This window comes from Paramacrobiotus metropolitanus, unplaced genomic scaffold (assembly GCF_019649055.1).
Source record: "Paramacrobiotus metropolitanus isolate TYO unplaced genomic scaffold, Prichtersi_v1.0 Parri_scaffold0000215, whole genome shotgun sequence".
NCBI lineage: Eukaryota > Metazoa > Tardigrada > Eutardigrada > Parachela > Macrobiotidae > Paramacrobiotus > Paramacrobiotus metropolitanus.
In genome coordinates this window covers 82,382-96,973 of record NW_026570435.1, presented here as the reverse complement: position 1 = coordinate 96,973, position 14,592 = coordinate 82,382, and the positions used below count along the sequence as shown (strand labels likewise).

At 43.1% G+C, this 14,592-nt stretch overlaps 3 protein-coding genes across 6 annotated transcripts; 2 read left to right on the top strand and 1 right to left on the bottom strand.

Moving 5' to 3' along the window:
- The first annotated feature begins 214 nt into the window (after positions 1-214).
- Positions 215-12,798, top strand: LOC129601147 (uncharacterized). Of its 4 annotated transcripts, XM_055499880.1 has the most exons (10): positions 215-595; positions 937-996; positions 1,132-1,302; positions 1,653-1,894; positions 2,294-2,461; positions 2,527-2,737; positions 10,241-10,493; positions 10,750-10,838; positions 12,368-12,550; positions 12,670-12,798. In XM_055499880.1, exons 1-6 carry the CDS (start codon positions 463-465, stop codon positions 2,704-2,706), a joined length of 954 nt encoding a protein of 317 aa, XP_055355855.1. In that variant the 5' UTR covers positions 215-462; the 3' UTR covers positions 2,707-2,737; positions 10,241-10,493; positions 10,750-10,838; positions 12,368-12,550; positions 12,670-12,798. The 4 variants fall into 4 exon arrangements, with proteins under 4 accessions (XP_055355855.1, XP_055355853.1, XP_055355854.1 ...); XM_055499878.1 differs by lacking the exons at positions 10,241-10,493; positions 10,750-10,838; positions 12,368-12,550; positions 12,670-12,798 and adding exons at positions 3,324-3,570; positions 3,732-3,872; positions 3,930-4,613; XM_055499879.1 differs by lacking the exons at positions 10,241-10,493; positions 10,750-10,838; positions 12,368-12,550; positions 12,670-12,798 and adding exons at positions 2,917-3,570; positions 3,753-3,872; positions 3,930-4,613.
- Positions 4,948-7,657, top strand: LOC129601146 (uncharacterized). The gene is made up of 7 exons (XM_055499876.1): positions 4,948-5,395; positions 5,571-5,630; positions 5,738-5,899; positions 6,153-6,394; positions 6,668-6,835; positions 6,900-7,110; positions 7,201-7,657. Exons 1-7 carry the CDS (start codon positions 5,263-5,265, stop codon positions 7,449-7,451), a joined length of 1,227 nt encoding a protein of 408 aa, XP_055355851.1. The 5' UTR covers positions 4,948-5,262; the 3' UTR covers positions 7,452-7,657.
- LOC129601145 (cathepsin B-like cysteine proteinase 4) lies at positions 11,137-13,679 on the bottom strand. The gene is made up of 6 exons (XM_055499875.1): positions 13,514-13,679; positions 13,129-13,393; positions 12,640-12,773; positions 12,333-12,538; positions 12,093-12,248; positions 11,137-11,729 (listed from the first exon to the last, which is right to left on the bottom strand). The coding sequence occupies exons 1-6, from the start codon at positions 13,612-13,614 to the stop codon at positions 11,218-11,220; spliced, it is 1,374 nt and encodes a 457-aa protein (XP_055355850.1). The 5' UTR covers positions 13,615-13,679; the 3' UTR covers positions 11,137-11,217.
- Between the last annotated feature and the right edge of the window lie 913 nt (positions 13,680-14,592).

Here is a 14,592-nt window from a genome sequence, read left to right as displayed (position 1 = left end):
TCTACGTTAAATACAATAATAGTACGTATAATTGCACGTATAATAATCTACGTTATACTTTTCGCGATCGGTACGAGTACAGAACTTAATACCGAGCGGAAAGAAGCAGAACGGTGCATAGTGCATGCTCTAAGAAAACGGCAGTTACTTCGTTTCCGGGTTCAGTTTCTACTTTCTGTTTCCAGATGCATTTGTTAACATGCCAGCTTTTTATCAGCATTTAGCTGATTTTGTTAATTTTTTATTTTTGTCTGCTTTTCTTGGTTTTGTCTTACGTTGCAGCTGTTGATTTGATCTTGTTGTAGCGTACAGATATACCACTACATCTATTTTCCACCGGATACTGGTGTTTCCCGGGAAGTTGTGACTGTTCACCGCTGGCGTCTTGTTCTGCCTTGGTGCTTGATTGGTGTTCGGTCGCGGAACGGCATTGTAGGTTTGGATTGTTCGCTGTTGGCAGTTATGAGTAGAGAAGAACTGTCTGTACAAACATGGCCCCCGAAGGAGCGAATATCCCGAAAGAGACCATTAGACAACGGCGCATCGCATCCTGTGTCGGCTGGATCCGACATTCCACAGCTTCGGGTACAGTCTGGTAAGTGCGTCGTCAAGTGCTAGTTAAAAGTTTCGACAGCACAACTGACAGTCACGCTGTCGTGGACGGTGGAATAGTTGACAGCTTCAATCAAAGACTTGAATTATTCCACGAATGCGCGATTGTCAGTTTCGTTTCAAGACATGAAATACGATACTTCGAAAGTATATATTTATATACTCGTATAATGTCAGTATATATACTCGCATACGGCATACTGACTCGTATATTGTCAGTGCCGCGCCGCCGGCGAACAAACGGCATCAATCCCATCGGGTTCAACCGTTCAATACCTTTTTCTTTATTAATTTTTATACTGAATGTCCGCGTTTGTTTTCTAGTGATACGTTTTGCCGGCTCCCGTACTGAATCGCAGTATGCTAACCCGTACCCACAATCGAGTAAGTGATAAGGAAGTAGGATGATTCTTTTCACTCCGGTAAATTTTTCGCTGCAGTCACTGAAAAATAAAAAAATTACAGTAGCCTTGCGCCTCCGCTGTTGCATGTTCTGATGCTGATATTTCATTGCTGCAGACGCGCGTTCTTCGACTTGTGCCAGCGTCCCGTCGCCCGTGGCTGATTCCCCTTCGGAATGCTCCACGGATTCGGAAAATCGGCTAATTAATTTGCAAATAGGACGATTCCGTTCCCCAGCCGCTTGGTGGCACGCTCGGATCACCTTGTTCGCTGTTCCGGTAAGTGGAGGTAAACAAAATAAAATATGAAGAAGATGAACATGCACCGATCAATATTGCCGTTACTGCGCCGCATCCAGCACCCATAAATGACAGCGTGCTGCTTCTAACAAGAGCACGTGCATTATAATGTGCAATTAAACCTGAATATGAAATCCTGCTTTTCCAAATCTTTATTAGACGTAGCATGATACCTGACATCACCCGTTGCGGTTATTTAAAAATTGCAAGTTCCATAATGTTTTTTTTCGTTTGGTTGTTTTCTACCACTTTTGAAGATTTTCAGCAGCTTAACAGCATCGTGCCTTGAACTCTGTAGAGATTTGTCAATTGATTCGCTTAAATTGAAATTCGTCGTAGAAGCTTCTGGTTTGGCGCGTGATTCCGTGGAGATCCTTGAGTCGACCCTGTCCAGCCATTTCGTGCATTCCCTGCACTCTCCCTCCACCATCGACAAGTACTGGGAGGTGGTCCAAGCGCGGAATACGGCCCTGGAGAATATAATCGCTGGGGTCACGGCGGCGTACGAAGCCGCCTATGGCGACCAGATTGCGGCATTTTCCACCTTTATGATTTCGGCGCTGCGTGACGGTCTTGTGCCGGTTAGTTGCATGGGTTGTTTTAACGACCCCGCATTATAAAAATGCTACTGAATATGTTTAATTTGAATCTGGTTTCAAATTACTCGTACTTCATATCATCGATAGTAAGACCAAATGAAAATGGAAGGAATTTCATATTCCAAATTTTTTGTGTATATCCACAAAAAAACTTCTGTTTTCGCCCGCTCTGAAAGATACATACATTTTTAAGTTTTTATTTGTAAGTTTATTTGTTTAAACGACCCAAAAAACTGTCTGGAAGTGCGCGGAAAATTTTAACGAAATTCACACAAGATTAGCGCACTTGGAGACGATGGTTTTTGATATTGTGTGTGAAATCAGTCTCATATCTGTACAGTATTGGAATTTTGTAAATCTTTACAAATGTGCGGTGTTTAGCATCAGCCGCAAGCCACACCGTCGCGCTGGCTCAAGCTGCTCGCGGCGTTTCTGAAAAACACAGCGGATCGTTTGGCTGTGTTTGTCTCGTTGCTGTTTGGTTTCCGCAACCTATCCGAGGATGACCAGCGGACTTTATTGGTGGAGAAGCGACTGATCAGTTATCTGGTTGGCTTCTCATCCCTGTGTCAGCGTTTCGATTTTTTATCGTAATTCGAATGCGTTTTTTACAGATACATTATGCTTCATACGTGCGCAAAGGGGAATATTATACTTTTTTTCCTGGGACGGAGAGTCTGCATCTGTGCAAATATGTCATAGAGTCGCTGGGGATGGATCCGGATTATGTGCGTTTTAGTGATTCATGTTACGCGTCAGTTAACAGCATCGGCTTGACGTTAGTGGAGCTCTAACTGTTGCTAGCCGCTGCTTTTTTTTATCCAGGTAAACTGTGGCTTTTCTCTCATTTTTAATTGCCTTTGGTCTTTTGATATTACTTGCAGTTGCGGTTAATTATTAAATTATTCAGTTATTGCGTTTTCATGCAATATGTGCAGATCGGTTTATAATGAAAGTTCTATTACGCCTCTGTGCGTTTAAACTTTTGGATTTATATTTCATAGGTAACTCCCTAACCGAATTTTGCGCCCACAAACGGTTCTCAGGCCAGTGTTTACAAATCATTGGACTTTAGAATGCTATTAAAGCAATGCAAAAAAAGTGTTTGGGAGTGCGCGAAAGCGGAAGGTTTCTCACTGTTACGGAGATGTACCCAAATTTTGTACCATGTACCGGCACACTTCCTTTTACCGGCCTTGCGTAAAACTTGTAAATGCCGGAAAGAAAGATTTAAAGCTTTGTCTTCCTGAAATTGTGGCTACCACATATGCTTTTATGTAGCTTGAATAAAATATTTCCGGCAGTACGTTTTGCTATGGCAAAGGTTTAACTTCCATTTCTTTGTACATGTATGCTATATCTTAAAATGAATGATACCTTTTGTAGTTATCAATGATGTTCATTTTTGCAGAAGTCACAAAAGCATCGAATAAGACGTTGATGGGATACTTGCACGTGCTGTACATGGACGCGTTAAATTATTCCATTGGGAAACGTGCAGCGGTCGCCGAACGCGGAGTGATCTGCGCGAAAGTGCAAAAGATTGTCAGCCAATTTGCCCTGATCGACACGGTCTCTGTGAACTACGTTGAGAATATGGAATTTAATACTATTATGCTTCGCTCGCAGTCACTTGGCTTCGGGGAATCGTTCGTAAGGTGAGCTTCCGCCTCAGACGCCATGGCAACGTATAGTAGGCCTCAAAGAGTTTAAAAGCCTTAATTATTTTGACTTATACGTACGTAAGAGAAAATGTGTACGAGTGAGAAGTTCGGGATCATTTTTATAGTACGAGAATAATACGAATAAATTGTGATAGATTGTTTTCGTGAGTTTCTAGAAGAACTACTCAGGACTGTGATCAGCGCCCTCGCAAGCCGGATGCGGACATGCAGCGCCTAACCCAGCCGACGTCCACAAGCCCAACCGAAATAACCCGCCGCTTCGAGGGCAGTGAATGGTACAGTACCTGTAATCCACTTTAAAATACTTGATTTCAGTGCTTTCGGCTTTCCAGATCAGACTGGTTTTGTACTGCTCATTTCGTGAATGCAGAATGTGCCGGCGTCGGTCTGTGGGTAATGAGCGAGTGATGCCAACTTTTAACAGAACTGCCGCAGCGCATCGGACGGGACATATTGAGGCGATCGGCGTGGAGCGCGTGATGCACCGGTTGGGATTCGCCCAGGCCCGGACGACCATTCCCAAGTGGATCCAGCGCGGTCGGGTCGATCCCGTCGACAAGGGACTGGCCGCGCTCACGCTGCTCCTCATGAAGACCCCAAACACAACCGTGTCTGAACATGTCGAGCGGCGATTGTAGGAAGGACAGGACAGAATTATTCCGTGTTTGCTTGATATTTTATTGTGTTCACTATGTACCTTTTGCTCATCGGGAGTCTTTTCGGGTTTTAGCTGTTCAGTCATGTTTTTGATCTCCTTTTGAGTTTTATAATTATTTATTTTGTCGTGGCAGTCGTCGGTCGCTCTTGGCGCGGCTTTTGATTCCTCATCTCCTGTACCTGATTGCCTAAACTTAAAATATACAATTACCGTACATATTGAAATGCATGAATGCATAACATAATATGAGTCACAGAAATGAATGACAAAAGTCGATGAGATGGCATAAGATGTCAAAACTTAGAACCATTTTTTTGTCAACCGATTTATGTTAGTCGGCGACACAGCATATGTACAGGTATTCTAGAAATACTGCAACAATAAAAACTTCCAGAACACCGGATCGGAAGCAGCAGTGCAGCACCGTACACTAAGCACGACAGAAATTCAATTAAACCTTAAGCTGTGGAAACTCGGATTTCCATTAAAGAAACATTTTCTGGGCAAAAAAGGGAAGTCCCCAAAATTAATACATCGACCAAAATGAACGCTGATAATTTTTCATGGTTCCATCAGATTTTCCGATACTTCTATGATGAGTTCTATCTAACTTCTATAGCATGAATTCGAATTTTACATCACCTAGCACCGAGGGTGGCTGCCTAGCGCTGCAATTTGACCGTTCACGAAATCACGCACGAGTCATAATTTCGTCATTTTTGTGTCTTCCAAGTTCCAACTTCCAGACTTCTTCCTTTATCCTTATCGTCTTTTACGTACGCTCCGCTGCCATTTGCTAGTTGTCAGGGTGGCCTTGGCCCTTGTGGTTTTCAATTTTGTTTCGGAATCTCTCTTTTCCGGGAAAACGTTACTGCTCGCCATTGGCGTACTGTTTGTCCGTTTGTGTTTGTTGTTGTGGCTTCATCGCTTTCGTCTTTATCAGTGTATCATCTTTATGGTTCGGAACGGCGTTGCTGTGTAAAACTGCGATTTCGCTGTTGGGAATTATGAGTTGGGAAAAGCCGTCTGTACGAGCGTTTCCGTCGCAGGAGCGACTATCGCGGAAGAGATTACTAGACAGCGACACGTCGCACCGTGTGTCAGCATGGTCGGGCATTCCACAGCTTCGCACACAGTCTGGTTAGTGCGCCGTCAACTGCAGTCATCTGTTCGTATGCATCGCTGCCAGCACATGCAGTAACTGCAGATCATGAACGATCCGCTCTTGATAAACTACGCCATCATTCGCACTTACTCGAATCATAATCAAATTCACTGTTCTGTGCTGGTTGATAGTCCTTGTTTCGTTTTGCAGTGATTCGCTTTGCACCGTCCCAAATCCACACACAGTGTACAAACCAGTACGCACAATCAGGTAAATTAATGGGGCAATTATTTCGGATTCTCTCCGACTAAGTTTCGTGTCCAGTCGCTGATTAATGGCATTCGCTGATAATTGTAAATTGCAAATTCTTGCTACAGAATCGAGTCCCCGAACATCGGAGAGTGTCCCCTCATCCCGCTCTGATTCCCCTCCGACATCGTCCACGAGTACGGACATTCAACCCTTTAGTCTGCGGAGTGGAAGATTCAGTTCCCCCAGCAATCTGGGGCCACGCTCGGGGAAGCTCATGCGTTTGTCCGGTTAGTGCGGAAAACCCTGCTGCATTCACTATCACTAGTAAAAGTGGAATCCACTCAATCCACTACCCCCCCCCCACCCCATCTACCGTAGGCATCCGCGCCCGTATTGATTTGATAAATCATTACACTCAGCGAATTTTTTCTTCCGTGATTTAATTTTTTTCTATTCACGCTGAGCGAAGCAGTAGGTGGCTCGGAGTATTTAACAGAATTTACAACTGATTTTCCTGACATTGAAATTGTTTTGCTGTAGACCCTGCCGGTTTGGCGCGTGATTCCATGGAGATCCTTGGGTCGAGCCTGCCGAGCCATTTCGTCCATTCCCTGCACTCCCCGTTCTCCGTCGACAAGTACTGGGAGGTGGTCAGAGCACGGAACAGTGTGCTGGAGAAGGTGATCGCGGGAGTGACGGCGGCGTACGAAGCCGCTTACGGCGACCAGATTGCGGCGCTCTCCGCGTTTATGATTTCGGCGCTGCGGGACGGGCTCGTGCCGGTCAGTTCCAACTGCATCCCGCTTCAGTAGCTTGCCTACTTAAAACGTTTGTGGCGTTGCCTTATCTCGTTATTCGCAGTGCTCTACATGTGCTTAACAAAATATGTGACTATAAGGTGAAATGAGGCTGCGCATGACTCTGTTGTGAACATTTTCATGACAAAAGTTAAACGCGAGGCCAGCCGATTTTTTTTTATCGCTGCTGCAATAAAATATCATTACATAACGTGTGGGCAATCCTTTATTTCGAAATTGGTATTTGTTTTCGTATAGCATCAGCCGCAGGCTACACCGTCACGTTGGCTCAAGCTACTCGCTGCTTTTATCCAGAACACAGTGGAGCGTTTGGCTACCTTTGCCTCGCTGCTGACTGGCTTCCACGATCTCTCCCACGACGATCAGCGGACGTTATTAGTGGAAAAACACCTCATCAGCTATGTGGTGAGCGTTGCATCTTTTTTTCAGCATTTTGATTTTCTGGTTGTAATTGGAATGCATTTTGCAGATGCACTATGCTAGTTACTTCCACAAAGGGGAATATTATTATATGTTTCCTGGTGCGGACGGCCTGCATTTGTCCAAATATGTCCTGGACTCGCTGGAGATTGATCCGGATTATGTGCGTTTTGTTGATTCGTTCTATGCGTCAATTAACAGTATTGGCTTGACTTTACCGGAGCTTTATCTGCTGTTAGCCGCGGCTATATTTTATCCAGGTAAAATGCAAGGGAATGATATGTTTGTGCTGCTGATTATTTATTCGTCTGGTCGGATTCGTTTTATTGGAGTACTTTAATATTTTGCAGAAATCACAAAAGCGTCGAATAAGACGTTGATGGGATACCTGCACGTGCTGTACATGGACGCGTTAAATTATTCCATTGGGAAACGCCTGAATGTCGCCGATCGCGCGGTGGTCTGTGCAAAAGTACAGCGGATTGTCGCCCGATTCCCGCTGATCGACGCCATCTCGGTGAATTACGTGCAGAACCTCAATGTCAGCAGCGTTCCACTGCGTTCACGCACACTGGGCTTTAGAGATTCCTTTCCAAAATGAACGGCTGCCGCCGATGCCATCGCTAGTCCGCCGTTTGCCAAGGTGACTTTTCTTCAGTCTGCTATGGTGTAGATTGTTTACGATAATCTGGATAATGATCTCGGTGGAGAATTTATTTTTTAATATGTTGTTGTAATTTTCCCTGTTGTTGAATAGTTTTGCACAGTACTTTGTTTGCGCACAGTACAAGTCTCGGCCTCGAAATATTAAAGTTGGTGACTCAAGATGCTAAAAGTCTTAACTCATTAAAAATTGAAATGCAGGTTATACAGCTGATAAGCAGCTGAAATATGGTTACTGTATGTATGCTTGCGGTGTAGTTTCACTTGGGCATAATCTGCATGTTTGACAATTCAGTTATGTTTTTTCCCGTAAGTCTTCTTTCTTTTTCCTCCTGGCTAATTTTTGTATTTTTTTTAATTGTTCTTGTATTTTTGCTAAAATATTGTATCGATTTTTGATCAGTTGTTTGTAAAAATTAATGATTTCTGCAAAGTGTACGTAAATGGTTATAAAACCAAGATACTTTAGTGAAGAGACTGAAGACCATTTTCTTGTTCTATACTCGTATCTAATATCTGTATTCTGTATCCTATTCGTACTGCTAAATATGTAAGTAAATAAATTTATTGGTACATTCCAGCCGTAAGGGGCTATCTTGTCGCAATATTTGCGGCAAAACACTGAGACTACATATTTCGGGCTGTAGCTAGGGGAATACTGTACCGAAATAGATGTCGCCATGTTTAATACCTTTTCTTTTTTTCTAGAGGAGAGTTCCTCTTCTCTTTCTGTAATCACTGACACTGTATATACGTGTACATGTGGCGGTACCTGTAAGAAATTACTGTAGTGCATTGCCGTTTATAAGTCCATGTGAACGAATACTACTACTGTATATCCGTTTCAGATGCCGAAAATGTGTACAATAAAATATCATTCCTCACTGGTCAGGTGAAAAGTGCAAGCAAGTTAGCAATAATTTTTTGTGAAACAACACAAAACAAACAAAAGAACGTTTTTATATTCATATATATAAAGCTATGTTATATATAAAGAAAAGGTGAAATGTATAAACGTGAGGGCTCCCATACCGGATTACAATACAGCGTGCATGTGAATGGGAGAGTGGGAGATTGAACAAGGATGTACTTTCCTGATTTTAATCCTATAAAATTCTTTTTCTAATGTTTCAAACCCAATGTTTTTCTACAGACGCCCGTCCTTTGGCGCCAAAGACGACCCCGCCCCCACGTCCCAAAATATGTGCCGCCGCCGTTTAACCGATCAATAATTAATGCGAAACATATAAGTACATCAGCGAAGCCGTAAATTATATATATAGATCTGTCTCTGCTAAACAACGCCAATAAACGTGCAGCATGATTAGGCAATTTTACGCATAAAGCGCGGCACCGGAAATTCCTGCGCGCTGATGCCTTTTAATAGATCTACGTAATGCTGCGTATATTAATTTTTTTACAATATATTTTGTATTTGCGCTGTATTCTTCCCTCCTGTAGAATTAAGCTTTTCTCGTATGGTACTGATGCCCTATATCTAGCTGTAAGCATCATGTTACTTAAATTTGCGGATTTTTCTGATGATTTGCTTGATGTTGATGTATGTCGTAGATCCTTCCGGTTTCCGGTGCACTCTCCGTTCGGCATCGAATGTACTGGGAGATGGTCACAGTGTAGAAGGTAATCACGGATCGGAGGTCACGGCGGCGTACGGAGCAGATTACGACATTTCCCAGCTTCATCATTTCGGCGCTAGGGCCTCGTGCCGGTTAGTCATTTTACCAGTTTCATGACGTAGCGCAGTCACAGATACGTCGTAATTTGTAGTAATAACAAAATCGTCGAATAAGACGTTGATGTATTAACTGCATGTGCTGTATCTGTACATGGACACACCGTATATTGCTCCATTGGAAAAGCGCGTGAATGCCGCCGATCGCGATGTGATCTGTGCGAAAATGGTGAAGATTGTCGCCCGATTCCCGCTGGTAGACACCATCTCGCCGAGATATTTACGCGCAGAATCTTAACGGCTGTAGTATTCCGCTGTGTTCACGTCCACGTGAATTTGACGGTTCGCTTCGAAAGTGAACGGCTACCGCACATGATATAACCCCTATAACCCTATAGTCCGCTTTTTGTGGAGGTGACCTTTCTATATATACAGTCTGCTGTGCTGTACATGTTTCACTGTGGATAACGATCTTAATGAAGAAAATTCCTGCTTTAAAATTAATTGAATTCTAAACCTTTTCCTCTACATCGAATTTTTCTGGTTATTGAATATACTGTACTGTATTTTAGTGATGATCAGGTTATTGAAACTAACGAGTAACCTGAGACCTGAACTACCGCTGCAGTTGTGTTTGTGGGCAGTTACGTTTTACTTGGGCTAGTCTGCTTGTAGCCGTGTGTATCAATGTATCATGTCAATATAACTGTGCGTTAGAATTTAAATACAAGACGGTATCACTCAAGTATCACGAGAAAATGCGTTTCGCATTTCTTTATAATTCCAAAGTTACAAACATTGAAAACACAAGCTTCTGTTTTGCGGTTAATTATTATAAAATATGCAAATTATGATTAGTACCATCACTACCATGTACCGAGCGCATTCCTTTGAGTTTTTATCCGGAAAGATTTTCTTCAAGCATTCACGCACAAGCGTATTTTACTGGGGAGTGCTTGAAGGAGAAATGTAGTATGTCAAATGCTTACCAGAAAAAGCAAATTACAAATTATTAATAATGTTCTGTTGTGCAGAAATCACCAAAGTGTCGGATAAAGCGTCCATGGGATGCTTGCACGTGCTGCACATGGACGCGTTAACGTTGTATTATTCCGTAGGAAAGCATGTGAATGTCGCCGAACGCGAAGTGGTCTACGCGACAGTGCAGAAGTTCGTCGGCCGATTTCCGCTGATCAACTCCATCTCGGTGAGCTACCTGCAGAGTATGCAGTTGAGTGCTGTTCCGGTGCGTTCGCGCTCCATTGGCTTTCGTGATTGGTTCTCAGGGTGAGTTGCTGCCACAGGCGCCATTCCGAGGTTGCTACCTGGGGTTCTGACATTTCGTCAGTCTGTTCCGAATATTTTACAATATTTTGTGTCTTAATTAAGACACAAATATATATTAGTGGTGATCTGGTGTTAGTTTCTAGCTGTTAAATGTTTATCCGAATAATAACACCAGTATAATTTTATGAATATTATTGTCGATATCAGAAATTTTTACGTGAATTTCGTCTTTATTCTAATTCATAAACCTTTTCAGTGGAATCACAAAGCGGTAGGAAACGCGAGGTGCTTGACTCATCGGGAAGATGTGGAGGAAGACGCACGTCGGTTCCAGACCAGTGAATGGTACGTATCTTTAACCGAAAATGACTGCGCAAAATGCGTAGATATTGTTGTGGATTAAGCCATTGTTCGAGCGGCAAATGTGGAAAAAAAACGGGCGAAATCATTCCGTCTTCATTTGAGGTTCTTACTGTATCCGTTAGGCAGCTCTTGCTCATCTGCCTTCCAACGAACCCGGATATTAGATTACGTGGAACACAAATTTAGATATAATAACATGTGTTTTTTATTTAACAAAATAAATGAGTTAACCGTAAGAGAGAAACCTGTCTACTGCTGATGTAAATTAACAATTGGCCAATTCGGAAAACACTCACGCTCTGTGAGCCATGGTTTGCACAAATATGCTAGGTTGCTAAAAAAACAACAAGGAAGATACTGGTTACAAACTACAGGCGTAGGGGCCAAAAATGAACATGAAACAGTGTCGCCACCATGGATGGCGGCAGGCTACTATCCGTGTCCCGCGTGTATTAAAGACCGGCGCAACGAGCGGTCGGTAGCAGGGCGGATGCCGGTTAGGATTAAAATTCGGGGGCTGCGCGGGCGGGGTCTGTGGAATCCTCGGTGTTGACGTGGGCACTGGTCGCTTGGTGGTGGTGGTCATCTCGTTCGTTGCCGCAGACGAGGTGTCGGTTATCCCGAGTGTCGTGGTAGTAGCGGGAGTGGTAGGTGTTGGGGGCGGAGCAATGTTTTGTGGCAGCGCTGTGATGAAATAATTCTCCACGCCGCAGTGATTTGATCCCCGCAGGAACTTCATTACGCCGTCCATACCCCATTGTTTACCCCAGGAATTGGCTATCAGCCAATAGTCCGTGCCGCGTTCCGTGCCCCAGCCGATCAGCTTCATCGCGTGGCCGCCTTTGTAATCACCGGTTACATGCCGATAAACACCTGCAGAAGAAACTGTTATTCCAGTTGTACGTTTAGTTGGTCTTTATACAAACAACATATACCGCTAATCGAAGCAATACTTCTTTAGAAGCCGAAATTTCCAAAATTTGCGTCCCGCTGAAGTTTTTAAACCGACGAATGGCGCCATGGTTATACATGCATAATTAAATAAAATATACACTTTCATTAGTTCAGCAAAGTAAAATCTTCAGGATTTCCGAAAAAGGCTGATAAGCAGTCACAGCGAGCCCCATACAAACGATGTACAGTAGTACGAAAAAAATAATTATTTTTTTGTACACGCATATAAATAAGCTCCCTGGATTTACTGTACTTATGTATACTCTTACGAGCTTCGCGTACCAGAAGAATACGATTCCAAGTCAGCGTAAGCATCAATACCAATGGTCACCGGGCCGTTGGTCATCAGTTCTCTCTGTGCTTCTTCGATGACCTTATCGATGGCAGCTGCACCGTTGTACCTTTCAAACTTAATTCCCATACCGTACCATTTTGAACCTAGGTTGAACCGAAAATTATACGTAGATTGTGAACAGAATCATGTCGTGGCGCGTGCTTGTCTTCAGGCACGAATTGTTTTACCTAATCGTTTATCATCCCGATACGTCTTCGCGTAGACTCTGTTGGAGCAGGACTTGGTGCAGCTGGACGTTGTTACCGTCTGAGTATCCTGCTGTGTGTATGCCTGGTAGGGCATACAGCCCAGTCCACTGCGGTACTCCCCGCCTGTGACCAAGCCCTGGCTGGCGAACATTTCGTACGGTGTCTCCAGTTGTCCTCCTTGTGAACTGAAGTATCCGGTAAACCATTTTATATACTTCTGTGTACATCTTTACTTGGGAGTCTTGGAATATATAATAGTGCGCATTATTTAACGATTTGACCTTACCATACTCTGTAACCAACATTCCCGCTACAGACCAAAGCATCTTGGGCGGATATGGATATGTTTCGGTATGATGGGTCGGAATCGCCTAAAGCGATGCATAATCGGTCCGAAAGTACTGCTGCGGCTGATACGGCCTAAAATTTACAACCAGGAGTACAATTATACGTACCTCTGCACAATATGTACAGAGTTCAATCAAATCTGCAATTTCAACCAAATCCGACAAAATAATAATGATATTTATTTCGCTCGCCTTTTACAGAATTATATATCACAAAAACACTTGTTTTAATTAAGAAGTTTTAGTTAGTACCAGTACACTTAAAGCAGTAGTTGCAGCGCGGTCTATGATTATTTTTAAGAAAAAATAGGCTTATATTACATTCTACAAAATGAAGGAAAAAAATATAAAGATTGTAAGTATGAGCGGTATGGAGAAAAGTTAAAGAAAGACAGTAGCCTATGACAATTGAGTACAACTGTACATACCCAACAAGACGGACAGACGCCTTGGGCACGAATGTTCTGGAAGGTGGCGCAGTTGGGCCACTGTGTTCTGGCATCGAATGAATCCGGAATCGGGGCTTTGCTATCATGAGTGGTCAACCGGCGTGGGAAACTTTTCAGCTTGTTCTCGGGGGTGAAAACAAGACCGTAACTGTATACCGGCCGGTTCTCGTGTGACTGAACGTTGTAGTCTTTTGCCGTCCAAGTGGCTTCCCTCGAATGGCGCTTGAAATAATTGTTCACGGTTCTGTATAAAAAGTAAGCCAATGTTTGATTCGCTGTTTTTATTTAGCACCACTTGACTGCAGTAATGCACAATTAATCAGCAATTTAATGCTACAGTAGCAATGATCCTATGTACCCTTACTGGACCAGGTTATCTGAATCAGCGCGGACACACGGAACAAAGGTCACCAAGTATGCGGTGAAAAAGTTTGAAAACAGTAGTTTGTAATGATTCCTTGCCATGTTCACAGAGTAGCGAAATGGTAGAAGTCACTTGGATAAATAAAATTGAACCGCTGAAATAAGTGTTTCTGTTTCTTAATTGCTTAAGCGAATGATGTTGATGAGTTTTTTTAATTAAGAAATTCAATTGACCGGTTGCCCGCAATTTTCCTCCATTGCGGCATTCAAAGCTGTTGTGCTGGCGCCGCAGAGGTATTTACTCATTGATGAACTTGGTGGTTTACCCTTATTACTTACTGCACAATCAACAGAATTTCACACAACAAACAACGTGACAACACATCGCGCAACGGATCTCGTGATTGGCACACCGCTGCTCACGGAAGACGATGTATCGGACAATTAACGACAAGTCAGACCTTCTCTTGCTGAGGTCGCTAATTCTGTGCTAATGACTGGAAGGTGAAACCAATTCGGATCAGGTACAAGTACACAGATCCAAAGATAACCTGTAATACGCGCGATACAGGCATACCGTTTGCTGCCATATCTTAGCTTTTTATTTGACAATACATCTTTCATACCGACACGTCGGTGTTTATTTCCGCATGGCACCCCACATTTTTCTGCAACTGATGATGATACTTTCCGGTACATACTCGTACATTGTTATTATCGGAGTATTGTGCAGTAGCATTTTACCCGTGACAAGGCAAAAACCAACTAATTGAGCCGGTTGTTGTTGGAGTGATAGTTGAATTATAAGTACTTCTCTTTTTGTAGGCGAATGCATGTACTTACAAACAGCTCGAACGACTCATTCGGTACAACCATGTACAGCTCTGTACTTACAATTATTATAACTTATAAGTGTTATTATTGAGTGCATTGCAATGGCGAATTACATTGTTTTGTAGAGTGGTTGGCTATTGTGTATTGTGTAATGGCACTATTGCTAGAGTCAGAAACGAATGTTAAATTCTTCAACTGATGCTTGGAAATTTGAACAGAAATGACTGGTGGAATGTCAAATTTTTT

Bases quoted from the DNA above. Each gene is read 5' to 3' on its own strand.
- LOC129601147 (XM_055499880.1), top strand. From the start codon at position 463: ATGAGTAGAGAAGAACTGTCTGTACAAACATGGCCCCCGAAGGAGCGA. The intron at 596-936 runs GTAAGTGCGTCG...TTTGTTTTCTAG, and splicing joins ACAGCTTCGGGTACAGTCTG to TGATACGTTTTGCCGGCTCC. The intron at 2,462-2,526 runs GTTGGCTTCTCA...CGTTTTTTACAG, and splicing joins AGCGACTGATCAGTTATCTG to ATACATTATGCTTCATACGT.
- LOC129601146 (XM_055499876.1), top strand. From the start codon at position 5,263: ATGAGTTGGGAAAAGCCGTCTGTACGAGCGTTTCCGTCGCAGGAGCGA. The intron at 5,396-5,570 runs GTTAGTGCGCCG...TTCGTTTTGCAG, and splicing joins ACAGCTTCGCACACAGTCTG to TGATTCGCTTTGCACCGTCC. The intron at 5,900-6,152 runs GTTAGTGCGGAA...GTTTTGCTGTAG, and splicing joins GAAGCTCATGCGTTTGTCCG to ACCCTGCCGGTTTGGCGCGT.
- LOC129601145 (XM_055499875.1), bottom strand. From the start codon at position 13,614: ATGGCAAGGAATCATTACAAACTACTGTTTTCAAACTTTTTCACCGCA. The intron at 12,249-12,332 runs GTAAAACAATTC...GGTTCAACCTAG, and splicing joins TCGGGATGATAAACGATTAG to GTTCAAAATGGTACGGTATG. The intron at 11,730-12,092 runs GTACGCGAAGCT...TTTCTTCTGCAG, and splicing joins CTTGGAATCGTATTCTTCTG to GTGTTTATCGGCATGTAACC.